The sequence below is a fragment of the Calypte anna genome, chromosome 5A (assembly GCF_003957555.1).
Source record: "Calypte anna isolate BGI_N300 chromosome 5A, bCalAnn1_v1.p, whole genome shotgun sequence".
Lineage (NCBI taxonomy): Eukaryota > Metazoa > Chordata > Aves > Apodiformes > Trochilidae > Calypte > Calypte anna.
This window is the reverse complement of record NC_044251.1, coordinates 31,538,010-31,556,127: the sequence shown is the minus strand read 5'-3', so window position 1 is coordinate 31,556,127 and position 18,118 is coordinate 31,538,010. Positions and strand designations below refer to the sequence as shown.

Here is an 18,118-nt window from a genome sequence, read left to right as displayed (position 1 = left end):
TTATTTTCTAACTATATAAGCAAATGCAATATTTAGCTACCTGTAAAATTACATGCCACTGCCACTGCCACACTTTTTTCCTAAAGCCAGAAGAACATACTTAATTTTAGCAAGGAATAAAGCATAATTACTCTATTCTATCAGCAGGTGCTGGCCCTGCTTATATTTACATAAAACATAACATACATATAAACCTACTTGATCATCACATCAGTGCAGGTACAATGAGACATCCCACTATTAAACTCATCCCAGAGGAAAACCTACCTAGCTTGAGCTAGCATCACATCTCATTCTGCAGCTTCTAGCACCCAAGCTGGGCTGATTCCTCCATGCAGTGCAGCACTGAAACATGCACATAAACCCAAAGTAACTTCCATCATAGGTCCTGGCTGCTGAGATCATAAATGTTTAAGCAATACAGCCACATGAGGCAGAATTTGGTTCAGCATTTCTCACTGAAGTATAACATGTCTAGAGACAGTGTCATTTCACTACAGTATTTCACTTCATTTACTTCACAATCACTGTAGAACTACAGAGATAAAAAATTAAAAACTAAAAGCTAACATAAATATTTTGGCTTTAGGTAACTAGAAAACTAGTAGCACTACAAGTTTCTGCATATTAGCAAAAAACTTAAGATTAGTGACCAGCTTAGAACATATTTTCCAGGAATATTTAATTCCTATTTAAGGAAAAAATGAACAATTTCTAAAATAAACAAATATAATGCCAATAGTTGCATATAAAGTTTTTTGATAAACTAGGCCCTGTACTAAGATTTCTCATCAGTCCTTACAAAGAAAAAGTTCTTCATTTATAATGGTGGGGGAAAAAAAAAACCCACTAAGTTTTACTTGGTTTCAACCCATTTGACATAGCAGACATACAGATGATAAAGCTTTTTGACATTCAAAACACTCAGTTAAAAAGGGTCTCTAATGTTTCTCCAAATACTTAATCCTAGAACCATAGACTGCCAGGTTGGAAGAGTCCTCAAGGATCATCTGGTCCAAACAGTCTAAAATTGGTACTTGTCAGTTCTGAAAAGTTAGTTTTCTCCACATCATTCTAAAACTGAAAAATTACTCTTGGAAAGCTTCCCCAGTGAAGTGTTTACAACTTCCAACATTAATTTCACCTAACGCCTTGAAGACCCTTCTGCATTCAGATTCATGTTATTATTTCTGCTTCCTATATCACTCAGGTTCTTCTGCATCTGTGCTTTCATCACATTCCACTCCAAACAATATTCATCACTTCCATGGTTATGCCTTCATGTACCTGTAGTTATCTCCACTCCCACTGCACAAAGCACAGATAATTAGTTTAATTAATCTTCATGATTGTTTCTAAAATTTAGTAGCTTTTCTTGCTGTTCTCTGAATTAGCTTTAAATTGATGTCTGAGAATTCAAACATCTGCTTAGCACGTTGTAAAGGCTGTGACAAATTAAAAACTTCCTTGTAAAGCATTTTAGGTACTTTACAGAAAAATACTCTTATAAAGTTTAAGTTATACATTATTACCAGCATGTCAATGGAACCTCATTCATATAGGTGAATGAATTGTGCAGGAAAAGAGATTACCCGATTTTAAGTACAAATAATTGATAATAGAGGTTTCCTGTTAATTTAAAGCTCTTTATACATAAAAGATCTCTCTTGATGAATATACATTTATATATATATATACACGCACAAGCATATGTAAATAGTGCTGCTGAAGGGAAGGAGACTGATGAAGAAATATTTATTTTTGAGGGGAAGAGCTTGAAGAGAATCCTTTGCCATTTCAGTTAAGTTTCTACATAAAAGGCAGAGAAGAAAGATGGAAGAGGGAAGCTGGAAACCAGAACATAGGGAGGATTTTCTAGGATCTATAAGGGGTTGGGGTTTTTTTGTTGCAGTATAAGCTATCTTGGGTTGTATAATACTCTTTGCCAAGAAAAATCATCCTTACAGAGAGAACATACATACTGAGCCTAGGTACTATGACTGAAAAAACCACTCCTGGTATTATCATAAGCAAATTTCTTCAGCTGAAGACATCAACACACCTTTATAACAACTCATGATGGATCTAGGCTGCCAGTCTATTTTTCTATTGCTTCTCTCTTCATATTCTCCTAAAAAAATAACAAACACAACTGCTTCCTTTTCTAATAGAAGAAAAAATATTATGTACAGCATGGTTCAGATGTTAAAAACACTGTTCAGATGTAGCAGCACAAAGGGAATGGAATAATGGATTCTCCATGTAGCAGTGCTAGAGAGAAAATGTACAGAGGGTCTAAGCAACAGTAACACTTCAACAATGAGTTAAGTGAAATCTGGTTTTTATACTGCTAAACCTTTAGAAGCAAAGTACATTTTTCACAGTGGGTAAGAAATTAAAGAAACGTAAGTACTACCTTGAGTAATTATTGTTAATTAACTAGCAATGAGGCACTATTTCCAAGTGTGACATTTGAAGCACATAATGTGATTGTGAATATTCACAAAGATAATTAAGTTCATCTGCTTCAAGTCCTTGATTTGAGCACATCTGAAAACACCTCTTAAACTATCATTAGACCTGTAATCAAGTATTTTGTTGCTCAGGAAAATTGGATACCTCTGCTTACCTGCTAATATAGGGATATGTGTTCAAGTGCAAATACATAGCTTTTTTTGAGAAAAAGCCTCCTTCAGGCAAAAGCTGAGAAAAAAAACCACGCTAATTCTGATTGTTTTCTCAGAAGAGACAGTTAAAAATAAATTCCTCATACCATCAGATGGAAACAAAACAAAAAATGACTGAGCTTCCTTAACTGAAGTCAAGATCAGAAGACTCACATGAGGGACACTTCTTTGAAAGGATTCATCAAGTCAGGGGTATCACTACTGTGCCTACTGAGGATACTACCCATATTAGATTGTATACTTTCTTCATCTTGTCTACAGCTGAGTCAAATTCATTACAAAAATAAAAATTCAACCAAATTAGAGCAACAAAATACAATATACAATGTATAAATGTGAAAAATGAGAAAATGTACTGACGTGACTGTTGGGAAAAAAAGTTATTTATTATTACTGTCTTCAGAGAAGAAAGGAGACTTAGATCATCTACATGGGTCTTGGTCTTGATCAAGACTTCTGGGAGAAATAAACTCTGAAAACAGGAAAAAATTACTCCAAAACCAGGGCGTCAAAACAGTCTTGTCTTAGTATTCTATCCTTTATTCTTTTAAAAGAAAGGTTCTTTCCACTAGAAAAGAGATTAATGAACAATGCGCTCGAAACATTTAGGCAGCATTCTAAGGTACAATAGATTGTTTACTCTATTGCTCTCCAATCACTTGACACAGAGGATTTTTAATCAGTCAAAATGTGTGAATAAAACTGTGAATAATTTTATGTTATGTGGATGTCCTACTGGTCTGTATCTTTCAATCCAGTGTGACTAGCAGTTTTATTCCATACCTGAAGAGTCTCCCCTGACAAAAGTTTTGTGGAGGATTGTTCAGAGAGAAAAGAAAAATCGAATATTCTCAGAAAGTGTGGAGGGACAAGGAGCTCCTGACCCTGTCTCACTTACTCTCTGAGTAAGCACACATTCACTGTTCTGCTTCAAAGGTGCAATGCAAGCCCTGGCAATTCTGACTGGGCAGAGAACAGAGAAGGTATGAAACACTCCATGCTGCAGGTCAGTAACCCTGGAGCCTGTACCCTGCCTGTAACAGCAGCAACTGAACATTGCCCAGGAGGATGTCATCCTTCCAAGAAAGGATGGTTCTGTTCTCATCAGTGAAAAGACATTACCTGACGCGAAGCAGCACATACATCTCAGACTCCCAGTTCAAGCTTTGGGAAGAACTTGAAGATGAAGATCTCTTAATGAAGATCAAGAGATCTACATTACCCATCTTTCCTAATACCTGTACTCTTAGGCTGTAAAAGGATGGAGAAAGGAAAAAAAAAATGTTTCTAAAATTTTGAGATGAACAACGCTGAGTATCAAGATCCTTTTGCTGTACTTCTAGTAAAGACACAAGTTCAGGTAAGTGATCTTCAACCAAATGAGTTAATTAGATCAAAACTGTAGTTCTCCAGCAAGTGATAAAGGCATGTTTCAGAAAAAAAGCCAACTTATTCAGACTTATTAAAAAAAAAAATACATTGAGGCATTAAAACTTAATATAGCTCTTATTTGTCCCTCTCTTTATTTTGGGTTTGAACAGTCAAAATTCAGTAGCATTCCCTTTCGGAAAGTTTCATGAGAACTACTTCTGTTCTCAAATAAAGTGGCCAGCAAAATAAAATTGGCAAGGGGAGGTTATCACTGAATGCAATGTAATGAACATTACCAAATGTAAACGGTTAGCCTAAAGCAAGTCAGGTTGACAAGCTGACATTGTTAGTAATTTTCTCCTATTGTAAGTATGTGTAAGTGTAAGTATGTGTAAGTATGACAAGAAAATGCCTTCTAACATTTAAGAGGAGTAAACGCATGTTTCTCAAGATGATCACTGAATTTACAGCAAATTAGGAGAAAAGCAACATTTTAAAACATGTTTTCCAACCTAATTCATCTGATCTACAGATCAGACAGCATGATGGTTAGACCATTTACATTATAAATCAACATGTAGAATGTGCATGCTTTTCGCAGACCATTTTAAAGTCCAAATTAAATATTCTCTGAATTACTGCAGATATTTGTACTAAAGAGGCCTAGAGTTAAACAACTGATGTATTAGGCAGTCCAAATAAAACACCAGAAATTCCCAGCCGAAATATCCAACAAAATTTTAAGAATAGTTGAGGAAAGTCAGACCAAACAGGAAGATTCAAACAATCACAGACTTCATTATATTTTTGTCATCTGTACCAATCAGTCTTTTTTTGCTTACTACCACTACCTATGAAAAATATTATTCTTTACACTGAAGACAGGTAACCTTTACATTACAAGTTAAGCTCAAAAAAGAGCAGTTTTGTAAGTAACTAAATATGTCCAATAAAAGACACTGAAAAACAGTTACCAGCAACTCTGCCCTTCTTAAGAGCCAAGTGTTTCTGACATCAATTGGCATCTTTTACCATGGGGTGTTCTTTACTGTGCAGAAAGATTCTGGGATAATCATGCCTGAAACTAATAACAAAGTCACAAAAACCATTGAATCCAAGGAAGATGCTCAAACAGATCACACTCTCAGCCAGCTAAAAGTTATGAGCATGACTAGGTTTCTTCTGTATCTGCAAAATAGCAATTGTACACTCATGCTGGGCAGACACTGCAAGAGAAATAACTACCCACACATACCAAAATAAAGGGAAGAATTCCCACCTATTTTGCAGTTAACCTTTAGGTGTTTTGTGACTAACCATTTTAATATGGCTAACTGTGGATGTGCTTCAAATTATAAGCCCCTGGAAAATTATGAAGGAATATTACTATATACCTATCAATCAATTAGTGATTTAAGTTAAGGTTTGCTGTACAATATGAAAAATTAGAATTATTTTAGCAGAAGGCAAAGCCAAGCATGCCAAAGATACTTAAATCCCAGCCACAGTTGTATGCTACAAACAATAAATTTTTAGCTTGATTAAAAGAATACACAAAAATTTACTTCAGATAGATTATCTACTTCATACACAATATCAGGTACATTTGGGATGACATCGTTAAAGCAAAGCAGTTTTATGCATATATTCAAGTAATTCAAAAGAAATCAATATATGATGACAGGTAGCTATTAGCAGTTACTTTAAAACCACTAAATTTTCTACTGATGAGCCTATATGGGAGAAGAATAATGTGGTGTAACTTTGGCAGTTTCTCATCAACTGCAAAGTGTAATAGTAGTATGTAAGAACGATACGTGTACAGAACACTTAAAAGCAAAATCACAGTAGTGGTTACTAGTAGTTAGTGTCTGTACCCAAAAAAACACTTTAAGCAATCTTTATCTTACCAGAAGGCAAAGGAGAACTTCAAATGTATTAGAGCTCCCCAGGAGATAATTACCTGAATTATTATAGTCATTTATTAAATAATCTGACTTTCCTTTACCTCTATGTATCATATTCATTAGCATCAATCATTTCCCCAATTCCCATATATTTAGGCTCTATTAAAATATATAAATGTGTAACACTATGTAAATGTATAACTCTATATAAATGGAAAACATCTCATTTTCAGGCTTAGAGCTCTTCAGAGGAAAATGTGATAAGTGTCCTCAGTTCCTACAGATAACTAAGGATCAGATAGATGCATGCACAAAAGCGCATCCCACAGATACTTGCATCCCATCAGACTTTGTACATCCACTACTATAATAAGAAGCACTGTTCTCTTAAGATCAAAAGGCCAGTCTTAGCAACTGTATGCCCTAGTTTCTGAAACACTACATCAAGTCATAGGTCAACAGCAAATATAGTCTGAAAACTGGAGGGAGAAAACCAACACTGACCAACTCTTTTGTAAGTTGTTCAGTATTTGGTCTTTTTCCAAAAGTTTCAGTTAAGCAGTGGCTATCAAAATTCAAAATGTACCTATTTGTAATTATCATACTCTCTAGAGCACTGTGTGTTTTATAGTTTTATATTGATTTATGACCATATATAACAATTATCAAGCACAAACACAAGAAATTAAAAGGAACAATTTAAGCTGTCTCATCCTTGCACATTATCCACTGGGAGAACTTGGCACAGGAGGGAGAGCAGCTACGGACAAGCTACCACACATTGCTATCACAGCCTGAAAAATCACAGTAAACAGTTGTAATTCAGGACAGATTTCTATCTGTGAAAAATAACCTAATCCAAATAGAAAGGCAACTTTTGTCCTCTCCCCAACGTTAACCAGGTGGCTTTTTTATTTTAAGAAGTAGTTATTGCAGCCTTATTGAAGCAATGTCTGTCTGTGAGGGGCAGTACAGAGGCAGCAATTAAGAACAGCAAACTTAAAATCTGAGCTTTAATGACTTTTAAAACACCAAAACTTTTACTTCTTCATCAATAATCTTTCTGAAGCACCCAGGAGGAGTATAACACCACCATACATTTCCACCATTTTTCCCATGGAGATCCTACTCATTATTGGACTGCTTAATTTATGACATTATCAGTTAAGTTTCATTAGAGACACTACTTTATTGACATCTCCAAACTTTTTCTTCCTAATAGGCTTTCTGTGCTGGGGGAGGACGAAGGTGAATATTTGTCTGCTACAGCCTACTTCAGAGACACACTGGAAGAGTTCTTAATAAAAAGAACTTGCAGATCTCAGCCATTCAGGACAGATGGGTTTCTAAGAATGAAGTCAGATAAACACTTAATAATCTTGATATTTCTCTAAGTAATGACACAAGTAACCAAAATTCTTTTTAGGTATCATGAGGAAATAGAACCCTTTCTTCCACAACACTGTTAAGGATATCCAAAAGTCAGTCACCATCCTTTTATATTTCCACAGAAAAGTTTGTTAACTATTGCAGCAGTCATCTCCAGTGTGCATCTCACCTGTGTCCACTTTGCACCTCGTAAACAATGTCAATCATATTTCACAGAGATCTCAGTATTTTTCCCCTCAAGACTTTCATCAAGGTAAGCAATGGAATAAAAGTGAATAACACTGCAGAAGCACCAAAGGAGAGAGGAACTGAAAAAGATATACAGCCAGCCAGCCTCAAGATATAGCCAGGCTCCATTAATCCTACTGCTCTTAGAAGAACTTCATTTTCTGGATTTTTCTTTAAATAATTCCTAGTTTGGGGAGAAATGCAAGTATATTAGCTGTGCCACGAAATATCTGTCTTCTCCCTCTCTTCTCCCCTGTAGGCACATCCTCTAGCATGGCCACAAAGCAGATAAAAATACTTTGCAAGACCATTTAGGGTAGTGCTGTAGTATTATTTAAGGAGATCCTAATTTAAAGGCAAGCTGAAGTGTAAAGAAAAACTAATGTGCTTATAGAACTGAAAACCTAACCCAGAACCTGGGAGGTTCAGTGCATTTTTGCCCCCTTTTTTTTCAAATATCATTTTTCACACAAGTGTTAAGATAAATTCTGATCCAAAGCAACACTGAATTTAGTTCTTGTTAGGGAAGGAAAGAAAACAATGGCCTTTCTAGCAGTGTGGAGATCAGGATGGTGCTATTTATACTCAGAGAAACATAGTCCTTTGAAAAAAATCCTCTGATGTACATGAGCATGTCAACTATTAAGAACATAATAAAAACTATCCAATTCATCTCCAGCTGTGGATTCTGAGAAAGTGAACAAAGGCATTACAAAGATTTCTGTTTCCTTGACAACACAACTGCTGGAAACAAGAAAATAATTAAATAATACATCTCTATGTAACAGTGATCTCTGAACATATCTAGGTATTAACATACCAAATATGCCACAACCCTTCCCCACACATACCTTTGGGATGAAAAGACCAACATTCACCACCTTCATTGAATTGTTCTTGTTCATGCTGATGTGTGTTAATGGGTTTTGCAGAACAATTGCTTGAGACCCAGGTATTTCACCCTGGCCTGTAATATCATCTGGGCATAAGCACAGTCAGAAGCTTTCACTGATGGTCGAGCACATCACTTGCTCTCTCACAAAAATAAGCATTATAGATTATATTTCTCGGAAGTGTAGGAAATAATTTTCTCAGGAAAAGATTACGGTATCTAATAAAGCCCTTCCAGCACTCCAGAAGCTGGTATTGCTCTGCAGATACCTTTCAAATACTAAGTGTATTTCCAGCTTAATAACAGCAAGTTTAAAATCCTTGGAAAAAATATATATAGTTCTAAACACAAAAGGGAAGAAGCCATCATAATGAAAAGTCAGGTTCAGTATTACAGAATAGCCTATTTAGTAGCCTTATCAGCAATAGCCTCTTCAACAGGAAAATGATGATCTTGTTTTCATTCATCTAAGTAAGCAGCACACAATTTTCAGAATAAGAGTTTCCTTGCCATTTCCAAGATAATGGGGAGAACTTCATGTTATTTTTAAAATACAGTATTCTAAGCATACCAACATCAGAGAGATCTTCTTAAAAACATTTCCATTAAAGTGGAAAATATGCATTAAATAGGATAACTCCACAAATTCTCCTCAGCTGCAGTTAAGGAGCATTGCCACAATTAGATTAATTTTTTAAATCTAAGAATTACAATACTTGGTGTACTAGCAGCACAATATCTAAAACTGCTTAGTGAACACTTTGACTCTAGCTTAGCAGTGACAGGGTTATAGCCATCTGACAGCTACGCATGAGTTTATAGGAAATATGCTTGCAGCTTAAATTCATTCCTTTACAAACAGACGTGCATGTGACAGAACAAGAAACACTGCCTACTTCAAGTGAATTGTGTGCAGAAGGGTTGAAAACAGAAATGTAAACTCTGCTACTGTGAGGCAGGGTAATGGCAGTACCCAGGAAACCTGTATTGCTACCATCAGTGCTACACACATTAGATGTCTGAATGGATGCTATCGAGTTTCATTGCTTTCAGTCCACTGCAACAGGATCAAGAATAACAAACTCCTGGAATATACTACTATGCTATCTTTCTCCTAACAGAAAACCACAAAAGAACAAAAAGCTTTGAAGATATGAATTAAAACGGTATTTCTTGCAGTACATGATACATTCCAGGAAGCAAAATCCGTACATTAAATTTGACAAGTATGAGTAACACACCACTTTAAATCTAATGATCATAAGAGAGTCTCATAAGACTGGGGAAGTATCTGGAAAAGATCTCTTGAGGTAGCAGGCTACAAAGAAGAACTACTTAGGAGTTTAAAAATCCCCTGACTTGAAAACAAGTAAATGTCAGAAGAGGACTTAAAGGCACCATAAACTTTCGACTTGTTCTTCTTCTCCAGGCATCTACTTACAGATGCTACTGACTAAACACAGCCTACTAGAGACTGGGCTAGACACAGCCTTGGTCTGAACCAGTATGCTTCAAGACAGGCTGTTCTTGTCCTATTAATCATAAGAAGTAGGCAACAGCTCTGTTCAACTAGCTGACATTATTAAACTAATTTTTAAAACTTTTACTTTCTTTTTATAGATTCAGCTGTGACTAAATGGAGCTACCATTCAACTAGGCAAGTAGGGAACAAAATGCATAGGAAAAATTCTAACAATGTGTTACAATTCAAGTCATCCCTTCAAAGTGCTATTAATACACATTTTGCATACTGAAGAGTCGCAGTACTTTCTTTCCTCATCAGTGGAGAGTGAAAGTGAAAATGAAAAATGAAAATTAAAAAATATTTTGCAACAAATAGAACACCTGCTGTGATGCTCTAAATAGACAGCCTGGAACACAGACGTTTTAAATGATTATATAAAGATGTACCTTCAGTTAATTTTAAGATAAAATAGAAAAGATAGAATAATGGTATGGGTGGCTTGATGTTATGAACAATTGATAGAAAGCTACATCCAGTGTAAGTAAGTAGTGAAAATGTTTACATCTCTGTGGTTCTATGCAATTATAAGATCTTCCAAATAAGACTATAGCAATAAGAACGCACTATAGGGGGTTCTGCAATTGGTAAACATCTCTTTCAAGAAACAACATTTTATCTACCCAGCAACAGTTGTATTCAGTGGTAACTTGTGATATTGGATTCTAAATTTGGGATTCTACACTAGAAATGCCTCAACAAGGTCTGATGTTCAGGAAGTATTGAATATCCACACTATGGAAATTAGGCACATTTAATAATGGTGCCGAGTCTTAAAATCTGTGAAATAAATAAGACAAGATATTAAGATCACAAACAATACTTCACTGTTTAAGTAGACAAAACCAAAAATGGCAGTAGTAGCCTAAATTAAACTTAAGAGCGGCTATTGAAACAGAAGACAGAGAAGTGTCATCCAAAAAAACATTTTTTATCAGTCCAATCATGTTTTGCAATCATTAAAATACACACTTCAACTGGAAACATAAGCCACTGATAATACAGTTAGAATGTAAAAGTGAAGAGCCCTGTAACAGTAAAAGCTCCCAACAATACTTTTCTGTCCCTTGCTCCAGAAACCTAAACTGGAGTTACTATCAACTTCCCCTTCAAAAACGAAGGTCAAAATTCTAAAAAAAACCCAAAATATATTAAAGAAATTTTTAAAAGGGGGTAAAAGAATTGCTAAAGCTAAGATTATTTTTTACCCATTCCTTACAAATTTAAAAATTCTGTTAATGCTCTAGATTTTAGTAGCCAGGGACTACCAATCTGCAGTATGTATCACTTTCCATGTGAGGAATTTATTTTCATGTCTCTATGAATTTATCTTATACATTTTGCAACATATGGATAAACTTCAGTCTTTTGTAAACATGTCATGGAGGCAAACATTAAAGCCTTCCAGACTTCAGAGGCACAGTTCAGTTGCCATCCCTTTCTAAAATGCTGAACAGCCCCATCTGCTGCCAGAAGTGCTACTGTAAAGAATTACACCCCTGGGCTGATAACTGGCTTTTTTTTTCCAGCTGTACCACTTTAAAAAAACCCACGTTTGTGAGTTTTTTAAATGCATACATACACAGAAAATAAATACTCTTAATGCAAAGTATAAAATCTTCTGAAACAGTGCAGTCTTTCCTAGATATACAAAATACTCATGTGAACTTAAGTCAAAAGTAACTGAAAACATCAACTCATTTTATGCGGACATTTTACTATGACTTACACTGGTTCATAAAGAAAACAGTAAGTTGCATATTGGTTAATCTGGGGGAATATAAAAGGAGGACTACCCTTCTCCCCTGACTTTAACAGGATACATACACACATTTTAAAAAGTAAGAGATTATATAATCAGTTCTATATTTAAATCTTAGATATAGCCCCATATGATATGAATTTAAAAAAAAAAATGCTTTCCCAGAAAGGGAAGTTCTTAGCTTGTAATGAAAAATTTAGGAGGAAAACATTTAAGCACTTAAGCACATAAGAACAGATAAAAGATGCTAAATTCTTTGGCTAAATACTACAAAAATTGCATACAACCACAGATCTTTTGATTTAAGCAAAACTTAAAACAGTCACTTTGATCTGTTTAGACACTCAAATCTGAAAAAAAGTCCACTAATATTGATTGATTCAAAAGATAAATGTCTTAATGAATAGGTTGATTATAATGACCAAATCCAAGATATTTACACATACAAATATTCACAGTTATTCACAGAGTTTTCAGGCTCTGGATTGCTTACTCTGTCTGGTCATACAGGGATTTTAAACTTCTAACTGTGCATTAAGTTTTATCTGAATCATTTGTTCAAAGTAAATAGTGCAAACATCCTGAGTATCTGAGTGGTCCTTTTAAAGGGAAAGAGGCCATGATTCCACTGTCTGAATTTAAACTACTAATTCCAAGGTGATTTTGGAACAAAGAAAACAGAAAAAAAGGAAAAAACACAAAAAAGAAAAAAAAAAAAGGTAAGCTAAGGGAAGATACAGGATCAGGAAAAAATAGTACAACTACATGTGCATTTTCAATCAGTTGTTTTATGCTTACAGAAATGGAGAACTTCAGGCAATAACAGGAAAAAAATCCTCAGTAGATAAACTACTGCTGTCACAGTAATTAGAAATGTATGAGCTCATCACCCTAGAAATTTACTGAAGTTTCATACCAAGTCAATACCTAATCTAACCATGCCCTCTACTGGCCTGAAAGGTACTCGTGCACAGGTACAAACTAAAGATAATGCTGCTCATACCACTAGTCTTTGACTTCCTGATGAAGTAAGAGTAAGAAGCACCCATAGTTATTTCTCCACAGCCTGTTAAAATATGGCTGTGTGTTTTAATATACTTTGTCACAGTTATGTTACTACTTTACTAATGTTTTAGACTCACCTGCTCTTAAACGTTGCTGATATGAACACACTTTATAATGAATTACCATGGTTTGGGGCAACTGTATTTCTAAAAAAACCAGCTATACTGTTTAAGACTGCTTTTAAGCAGAGGTGATAACACAATTTTAGAAAATAAAGTCATCTTTCTACTTAGAAGACAAAACAGGCTATTATTTGCATTTTTTAATAATTTTATATTACAGTAACAACTCTCATTTTAGATTGTTTTACCAAACTTAACAGATCAATAATTTCACTCATCAGTAAAACTGGGCTCTGGGATAGTAAACAAATATCAAGCATATGGTGTGATGGGTTAAGACAAAAAGTCAAATTCCTACATATCGAAGTTAGACATACATACAGTTTTGTACAATCCAAATTTAAGTTGCTGCTTATTAAAAAAAACAACCATCAGCACATTTTGCATTTCTTAGTCTTTTGCTTCTAAGTAAGTTCTTCAAGTAGCAGTCAAGATTTAACTTACTCAATATGTTAAAGAACACTTGGAAAGAAAAATAAAATTGCTTTTTTCCTCTATTTAATTTTTAAGACAAGGATGCAAAAAAGCAGCTTGGAAAGGAATATGAAGGAGGAATTACCCAGACTCAAAGTACTCAGACTCTGGCAGTGTGATAATTTAAGAGAACAAAAGATGGGGAACTGATTAGAGCAAGTTTTATTCATGCTATAGATCTGGAGTTCTCTCTTCTGAGAGCTCCAGTGCTTTAAAAGACATTAAGAAGAAAAAAAGCAAAAACTCTCTGAAAGATTCAAGAACACCACGGCTTCAAAGATGCAAAGTCAGCGCCTGTTTCACAGGGCCCCGTGGAAAAACTGGGGAAAGAGTACTTGAAAGGAAAAAAACCTCTGAGATAAAAAACATCATACAAAAGCCAAGAAATGACACTCAATTTTCCACTACAAATTAAATAACAGAAGGATTAATAAATAAATCCTAATTGTAATGGAAGAATTTAAGAATATTTATTCCTCCATTAAATCAGAATTCAAATGCATTTTTAATGTTCCATTCTCTCCCTTGGTTTTAGAAATATATGATACAAAGGCTGTTTCTTGATTCTGTGCTTAGTAAGCCCTAAATTTTAGAAGGAAGTTTTAAAATAATTGTACCAGCTATGTTAAATACAAGTTAGATACAATGAAGCGTATCTCCACCAAAACAGACACTTTCTGTACACTCTTATCAAAACTATGTCCTTGTGTAAACCCACTTTGGAACACTATTGTTTGAACCCAGAGGTGGCGTTAGCCCTATATCTGGGGAAGCATATACATGAAATATGTTTATTACCCATTGCTTAAATGTTGTAAGATTCATTAGACTGACTGAATTAGCAAACAAAGAAGTGAAGCCAAATTCATTAAAGCTAGAAGTAAAATACACTTTTAAGTATTGAGCAATTAAGCTATGAAAGAAACTTAAAGTGAGGAGACTCCTTACATCAAGACAGGACACTTTTCCAGAATGCAAGACCTGCCACACATGTTCAGATAAAAAAAGTCCATCTGACCTGACATACCTTTTACAGCAGAAGTCATAGGTTTGTCAGAAAGGTAAAGCCATTTGCTTAATGACTTAAGGCAGAATCTGCATCCAGATCATAGTGCTTATGGCCATTGAGACATTAAAAATAGGAAATAATGAAAACTTAATATTAACAAAGATTATGAGAAATTACTTAGTAGCAATCTAACTCTGTAAGGTCAGATCTAAAACAATGACATTTCTAAAACAACAAAAAGCCACATTCTAAAATAATGGAATTGGCTGTAGGTACAATAAAGGATTAGGCTGCAAGTTCATAGTAGGGTCCTGTACAGTAAAGCATCTCCTCAAATTCTGAATACTTTGGAATTGTTAAATATGCACAAGCAAGGATGTTATTCCCAGAAGTTAACAATTCAGTACAATATTTTTAAGTTGGATGATTGGTCCACAAAGCATCTTGCTTTTACATTACCTTGATTGTTTTATCCATAGAAGCTGAGAGAAGCATGTGACTTTGTTCTCGAACAGGAGACCACTGGATTTCATTAACAGGGCCGCTGTGTTTAGACATACAAAATATTAAGCTTTTGGGGATTTCAGTGAATTTATATTTGGATCCTAAATATGGCTTAATTAATTCAGAGATCTTTCTCAAAGTCTGATCTCCTGATATGCCTAGATTAACATCACAATCTGAGCCCTCCCTCTGATCAGAGTCTTTTTTTTCAGGCATACTGGAATTTTCTTGACGCAATCTTTTGGGGATGTATGGTCTAATTCCTCCTATGGCAGTAGTACTGTCTTTATGTATTCTCTTCTGGGAAACACCATTTCTAGAGCTTGCTGAAGAGCCTGTTGACTGTTCATGGCTTTTGTAGGACACAGACAATGCACTATGGCCAGCATATGCTTTTCTAAAATAAGGAGATGTCAAATCAGTGTTATTATTCTGTGTACAATGCTCAGGGGGATCTCCACAAACAGTGCTGGTGCCAGAACTGTCAGTGTTCTCAGTAGGCTGCTTCTCATACGTAGATTTTGTTCCCAAACTACCAGGTGCAAAGTTCTGAACAGGGTTCACAGAAGAACTTGTTTGTCTGCTAGAAGCATTGCACACTTCAGGCTTTTCAGTTTCTGCCTCAGAGTCTGAGTCATCATAAGCAACCAGTGATGAACTCATTATGGCAAGACACAGTAGACTCCAGAAATCTCAGTGCTGGAATCCTCCAAAATTATGACCTACAATAAAGAATTTATTATTCAGACCACAAATTATTACAGCATCTGCAAGTTGAGTAACTTACAAATATAAATATGTTCTTTAAAAAAATCCATAACTTTCATTCCTGCTTATTAATGGAATTTATTCTTCTATAACAGCACATCCATACATTCAATTATGCAACACCATTTGCCTCCAAGCACTTTGCATACATTTTGAATGCACCACAGAGATGCATCTGCATACCACAGGACAGTGAGAATTAGCTTGAAAAGGAAAACAAATGTGCAACATAAGTACTGCAAATAACTTTAACCTTACCTGCAGTAGCACTTAAACACACCTACACACACACAAAGGTAATTAATTATGTAATGTTGTGGTATGTGCTACTATAAGAATATAAATAATGCAAATATTCTGGAGTCTAACAATAATCTATTTCTTACCATTAGAGATGACTTGAAAGAATTAAGGGGTTCAACTAACTACTTAAAAAGTAAATATATTTTTGACCCTGTCTTGCAGTATGAAGAAATTTTCCAACTTTATCCACAGGGCAATTTCCACACAGCCTCTGGGTTTACAGAACAGGCATATGCCAGACGCTATGCTGAATTCACTATTTGCATTTAATTACAGAAAAATAAGAGTAAATATGCCTTGTTGACTATGGAATAAACTGTTTTAAAGTGCCTGTGAGAAAGAAATATGCTGAATAACTTACCACCCTGACAATCCCACCAAGCTTTTTCCAAAAATTTGGACAGAACATGTGGAGTATGGGCTTAACTGCATTCAAGCAATTTATGCATTTGCTAAAATAATTTCAGCCTCTGCTGTCTGTAGTGAAGAAGTACTGCTATCCTTCAACTGATAAGATTGGTTAAAGTGGACATTTTATTTCTCTTTTGTTTCCTCCTTCACCTGTTAGCATTCATCATGCTAAACTGATTTAACCCACAGCACTTCAAGATCAGCTGCTGGAATTCTTGGTTTAGAGCAGTGAAACTACCCTTAAAAGCATCTTGATTAAAATGGGAATGCTGTATGAAAGTCAGTATCTAAGTAAGCACTTGCAGAATTGATGCCACAAATGCAGGTCCCACAAATACTAATACAGGAGTTGTATACCTTATAAATATTACTCATTTAACCTCAGAATTAGATCTGTTTAAATTGAACAGGCATGTTTAGTTTAACCTACATTACAGGCTATGGTCTGTGTTCTCTAATGAAACTGTCAAGCAAGATCCAGAGGACAGGTTTCTCTTAAGACACATATGTTTATCATCACAGATCCTTTCCAAGGTAAGTGATCAAGACCTTTAACTGGACCAAGGTGACCAAAGTTTTTAGCACATAAAAGCGTCACGATCTCCCCCTAGAGGACATTTAGTCATTATCTGAAATTTATGACAGCTATAAGTGACAGGGGCTAACAGCAATGGAAAAAAAATTTTTTTTTTTTTTTTTATTATACAGCTTCAGTTATTAAAACAGCACTTCACTTAAACAGTGTTAAGGAAAAAAATTAGGTAGTGCTTCAGGAAAACTTAACAATTACATTCAGAAAGGAGAAATTGAAGTTTCAGCAGTAAACTAAAACCTCTTATCAAACAAACAGTAACTCTGAAAGACTGCACACCAGTAATTCCAACCACCACTTACTTATTTGTATTGCTGTGCTGAAAATAGGCCCTAGCCAAAACACACCATGTTCAAAGAACAAATACAGTAAGAATTCCTGTGGGCTAAAGCTATAAATAAAAATACACAAGTAGATTTTATTAGCTTTCCGAAGTTACTTTACTTTGTTTTAACAAGCAAAAAAACATTAAGCTGAGATTGAGAGGTAAGCGAATCTCCATACCCCAAGTTAAAAAAGCTTCCTATGGGATCCTGGAAAGAAACTGCCCCAATGCATCTGAGCAGTGTACATCCACCCCATCACAAGCACCACCCATAAGCGTCAGTGGTTCTGTAGAAGCAAAGCATTTCTCACCTTCCTTCAGACCTCCCATTCAACTTCTCTTTTTAAAGAAACACCCACCCAAAGTTCCTTACACTGCCCTGACCACAGGTAAACGTGGGGGGAAAAAAACCACAACGCACTTCATTGGAAATAAGCTGTACCTGGATTATGAATGTATCAACGATACGATTTACAACGTACTAATGGGGAAGTTTATAAAGGTTTGGGGGTTTTTTTCGCCCGACTGATTTACCTGAACGCATTAAACCCAAGAGCGCTCAGCGGTGACGCTGTGACAGCAAACGTCACCAAAACTACGACATCAAAGCCGAAAGCAGCGCCGATGGCCGCTCACGGCGGGGGCTCCCGGGCCAGACGAGGGGTGCAGCCGCTTCCCCGGGGCCTTCCTCGCTCGCAGAGCCCCACGGACCCACCGGGACGGACCCACCGGGACGGACCCCCCAGCCCGGGACGGACCCCCCAGCCCAGCCCCGGAGCGGCCCTCC

The 18,118-nt window shown here is 35.8% G+C and overlaps 1 protein-coding gene across 1 annotated transcript in view; it reads right to left on the bottom strand.

Annotated features, from left to right (window-relative positions):
* Positions 1 to 17,392, bottom strand: part of WDR25 (WD repeat domain 25) — a 56,088-nt gene extending 38,696 nt beyond the window's left edge. Inside the window, exons 1-2 of the mRNA XM_008496466.2 lie at positions 17,309 to 17,392; positions 14,888 to 15,654 (exon numbers count right to left, since the gene is read on the bottom strand). Coding sequence (XP_008494688.2) covers positions 14,888 to 15,595 — 708 coding nt within the window. The 5' untranslated portion in view covers positions 15,596 to 15,654; positions 17,309 to 17,392. The remainder of the gene's footprint in view (positions 1 to 14,887; positions 15,655 to 17,308) is intronic.
* Between the last annotated feature and the right edge of the window lie 726 nt (positions 17,393 to 18,118).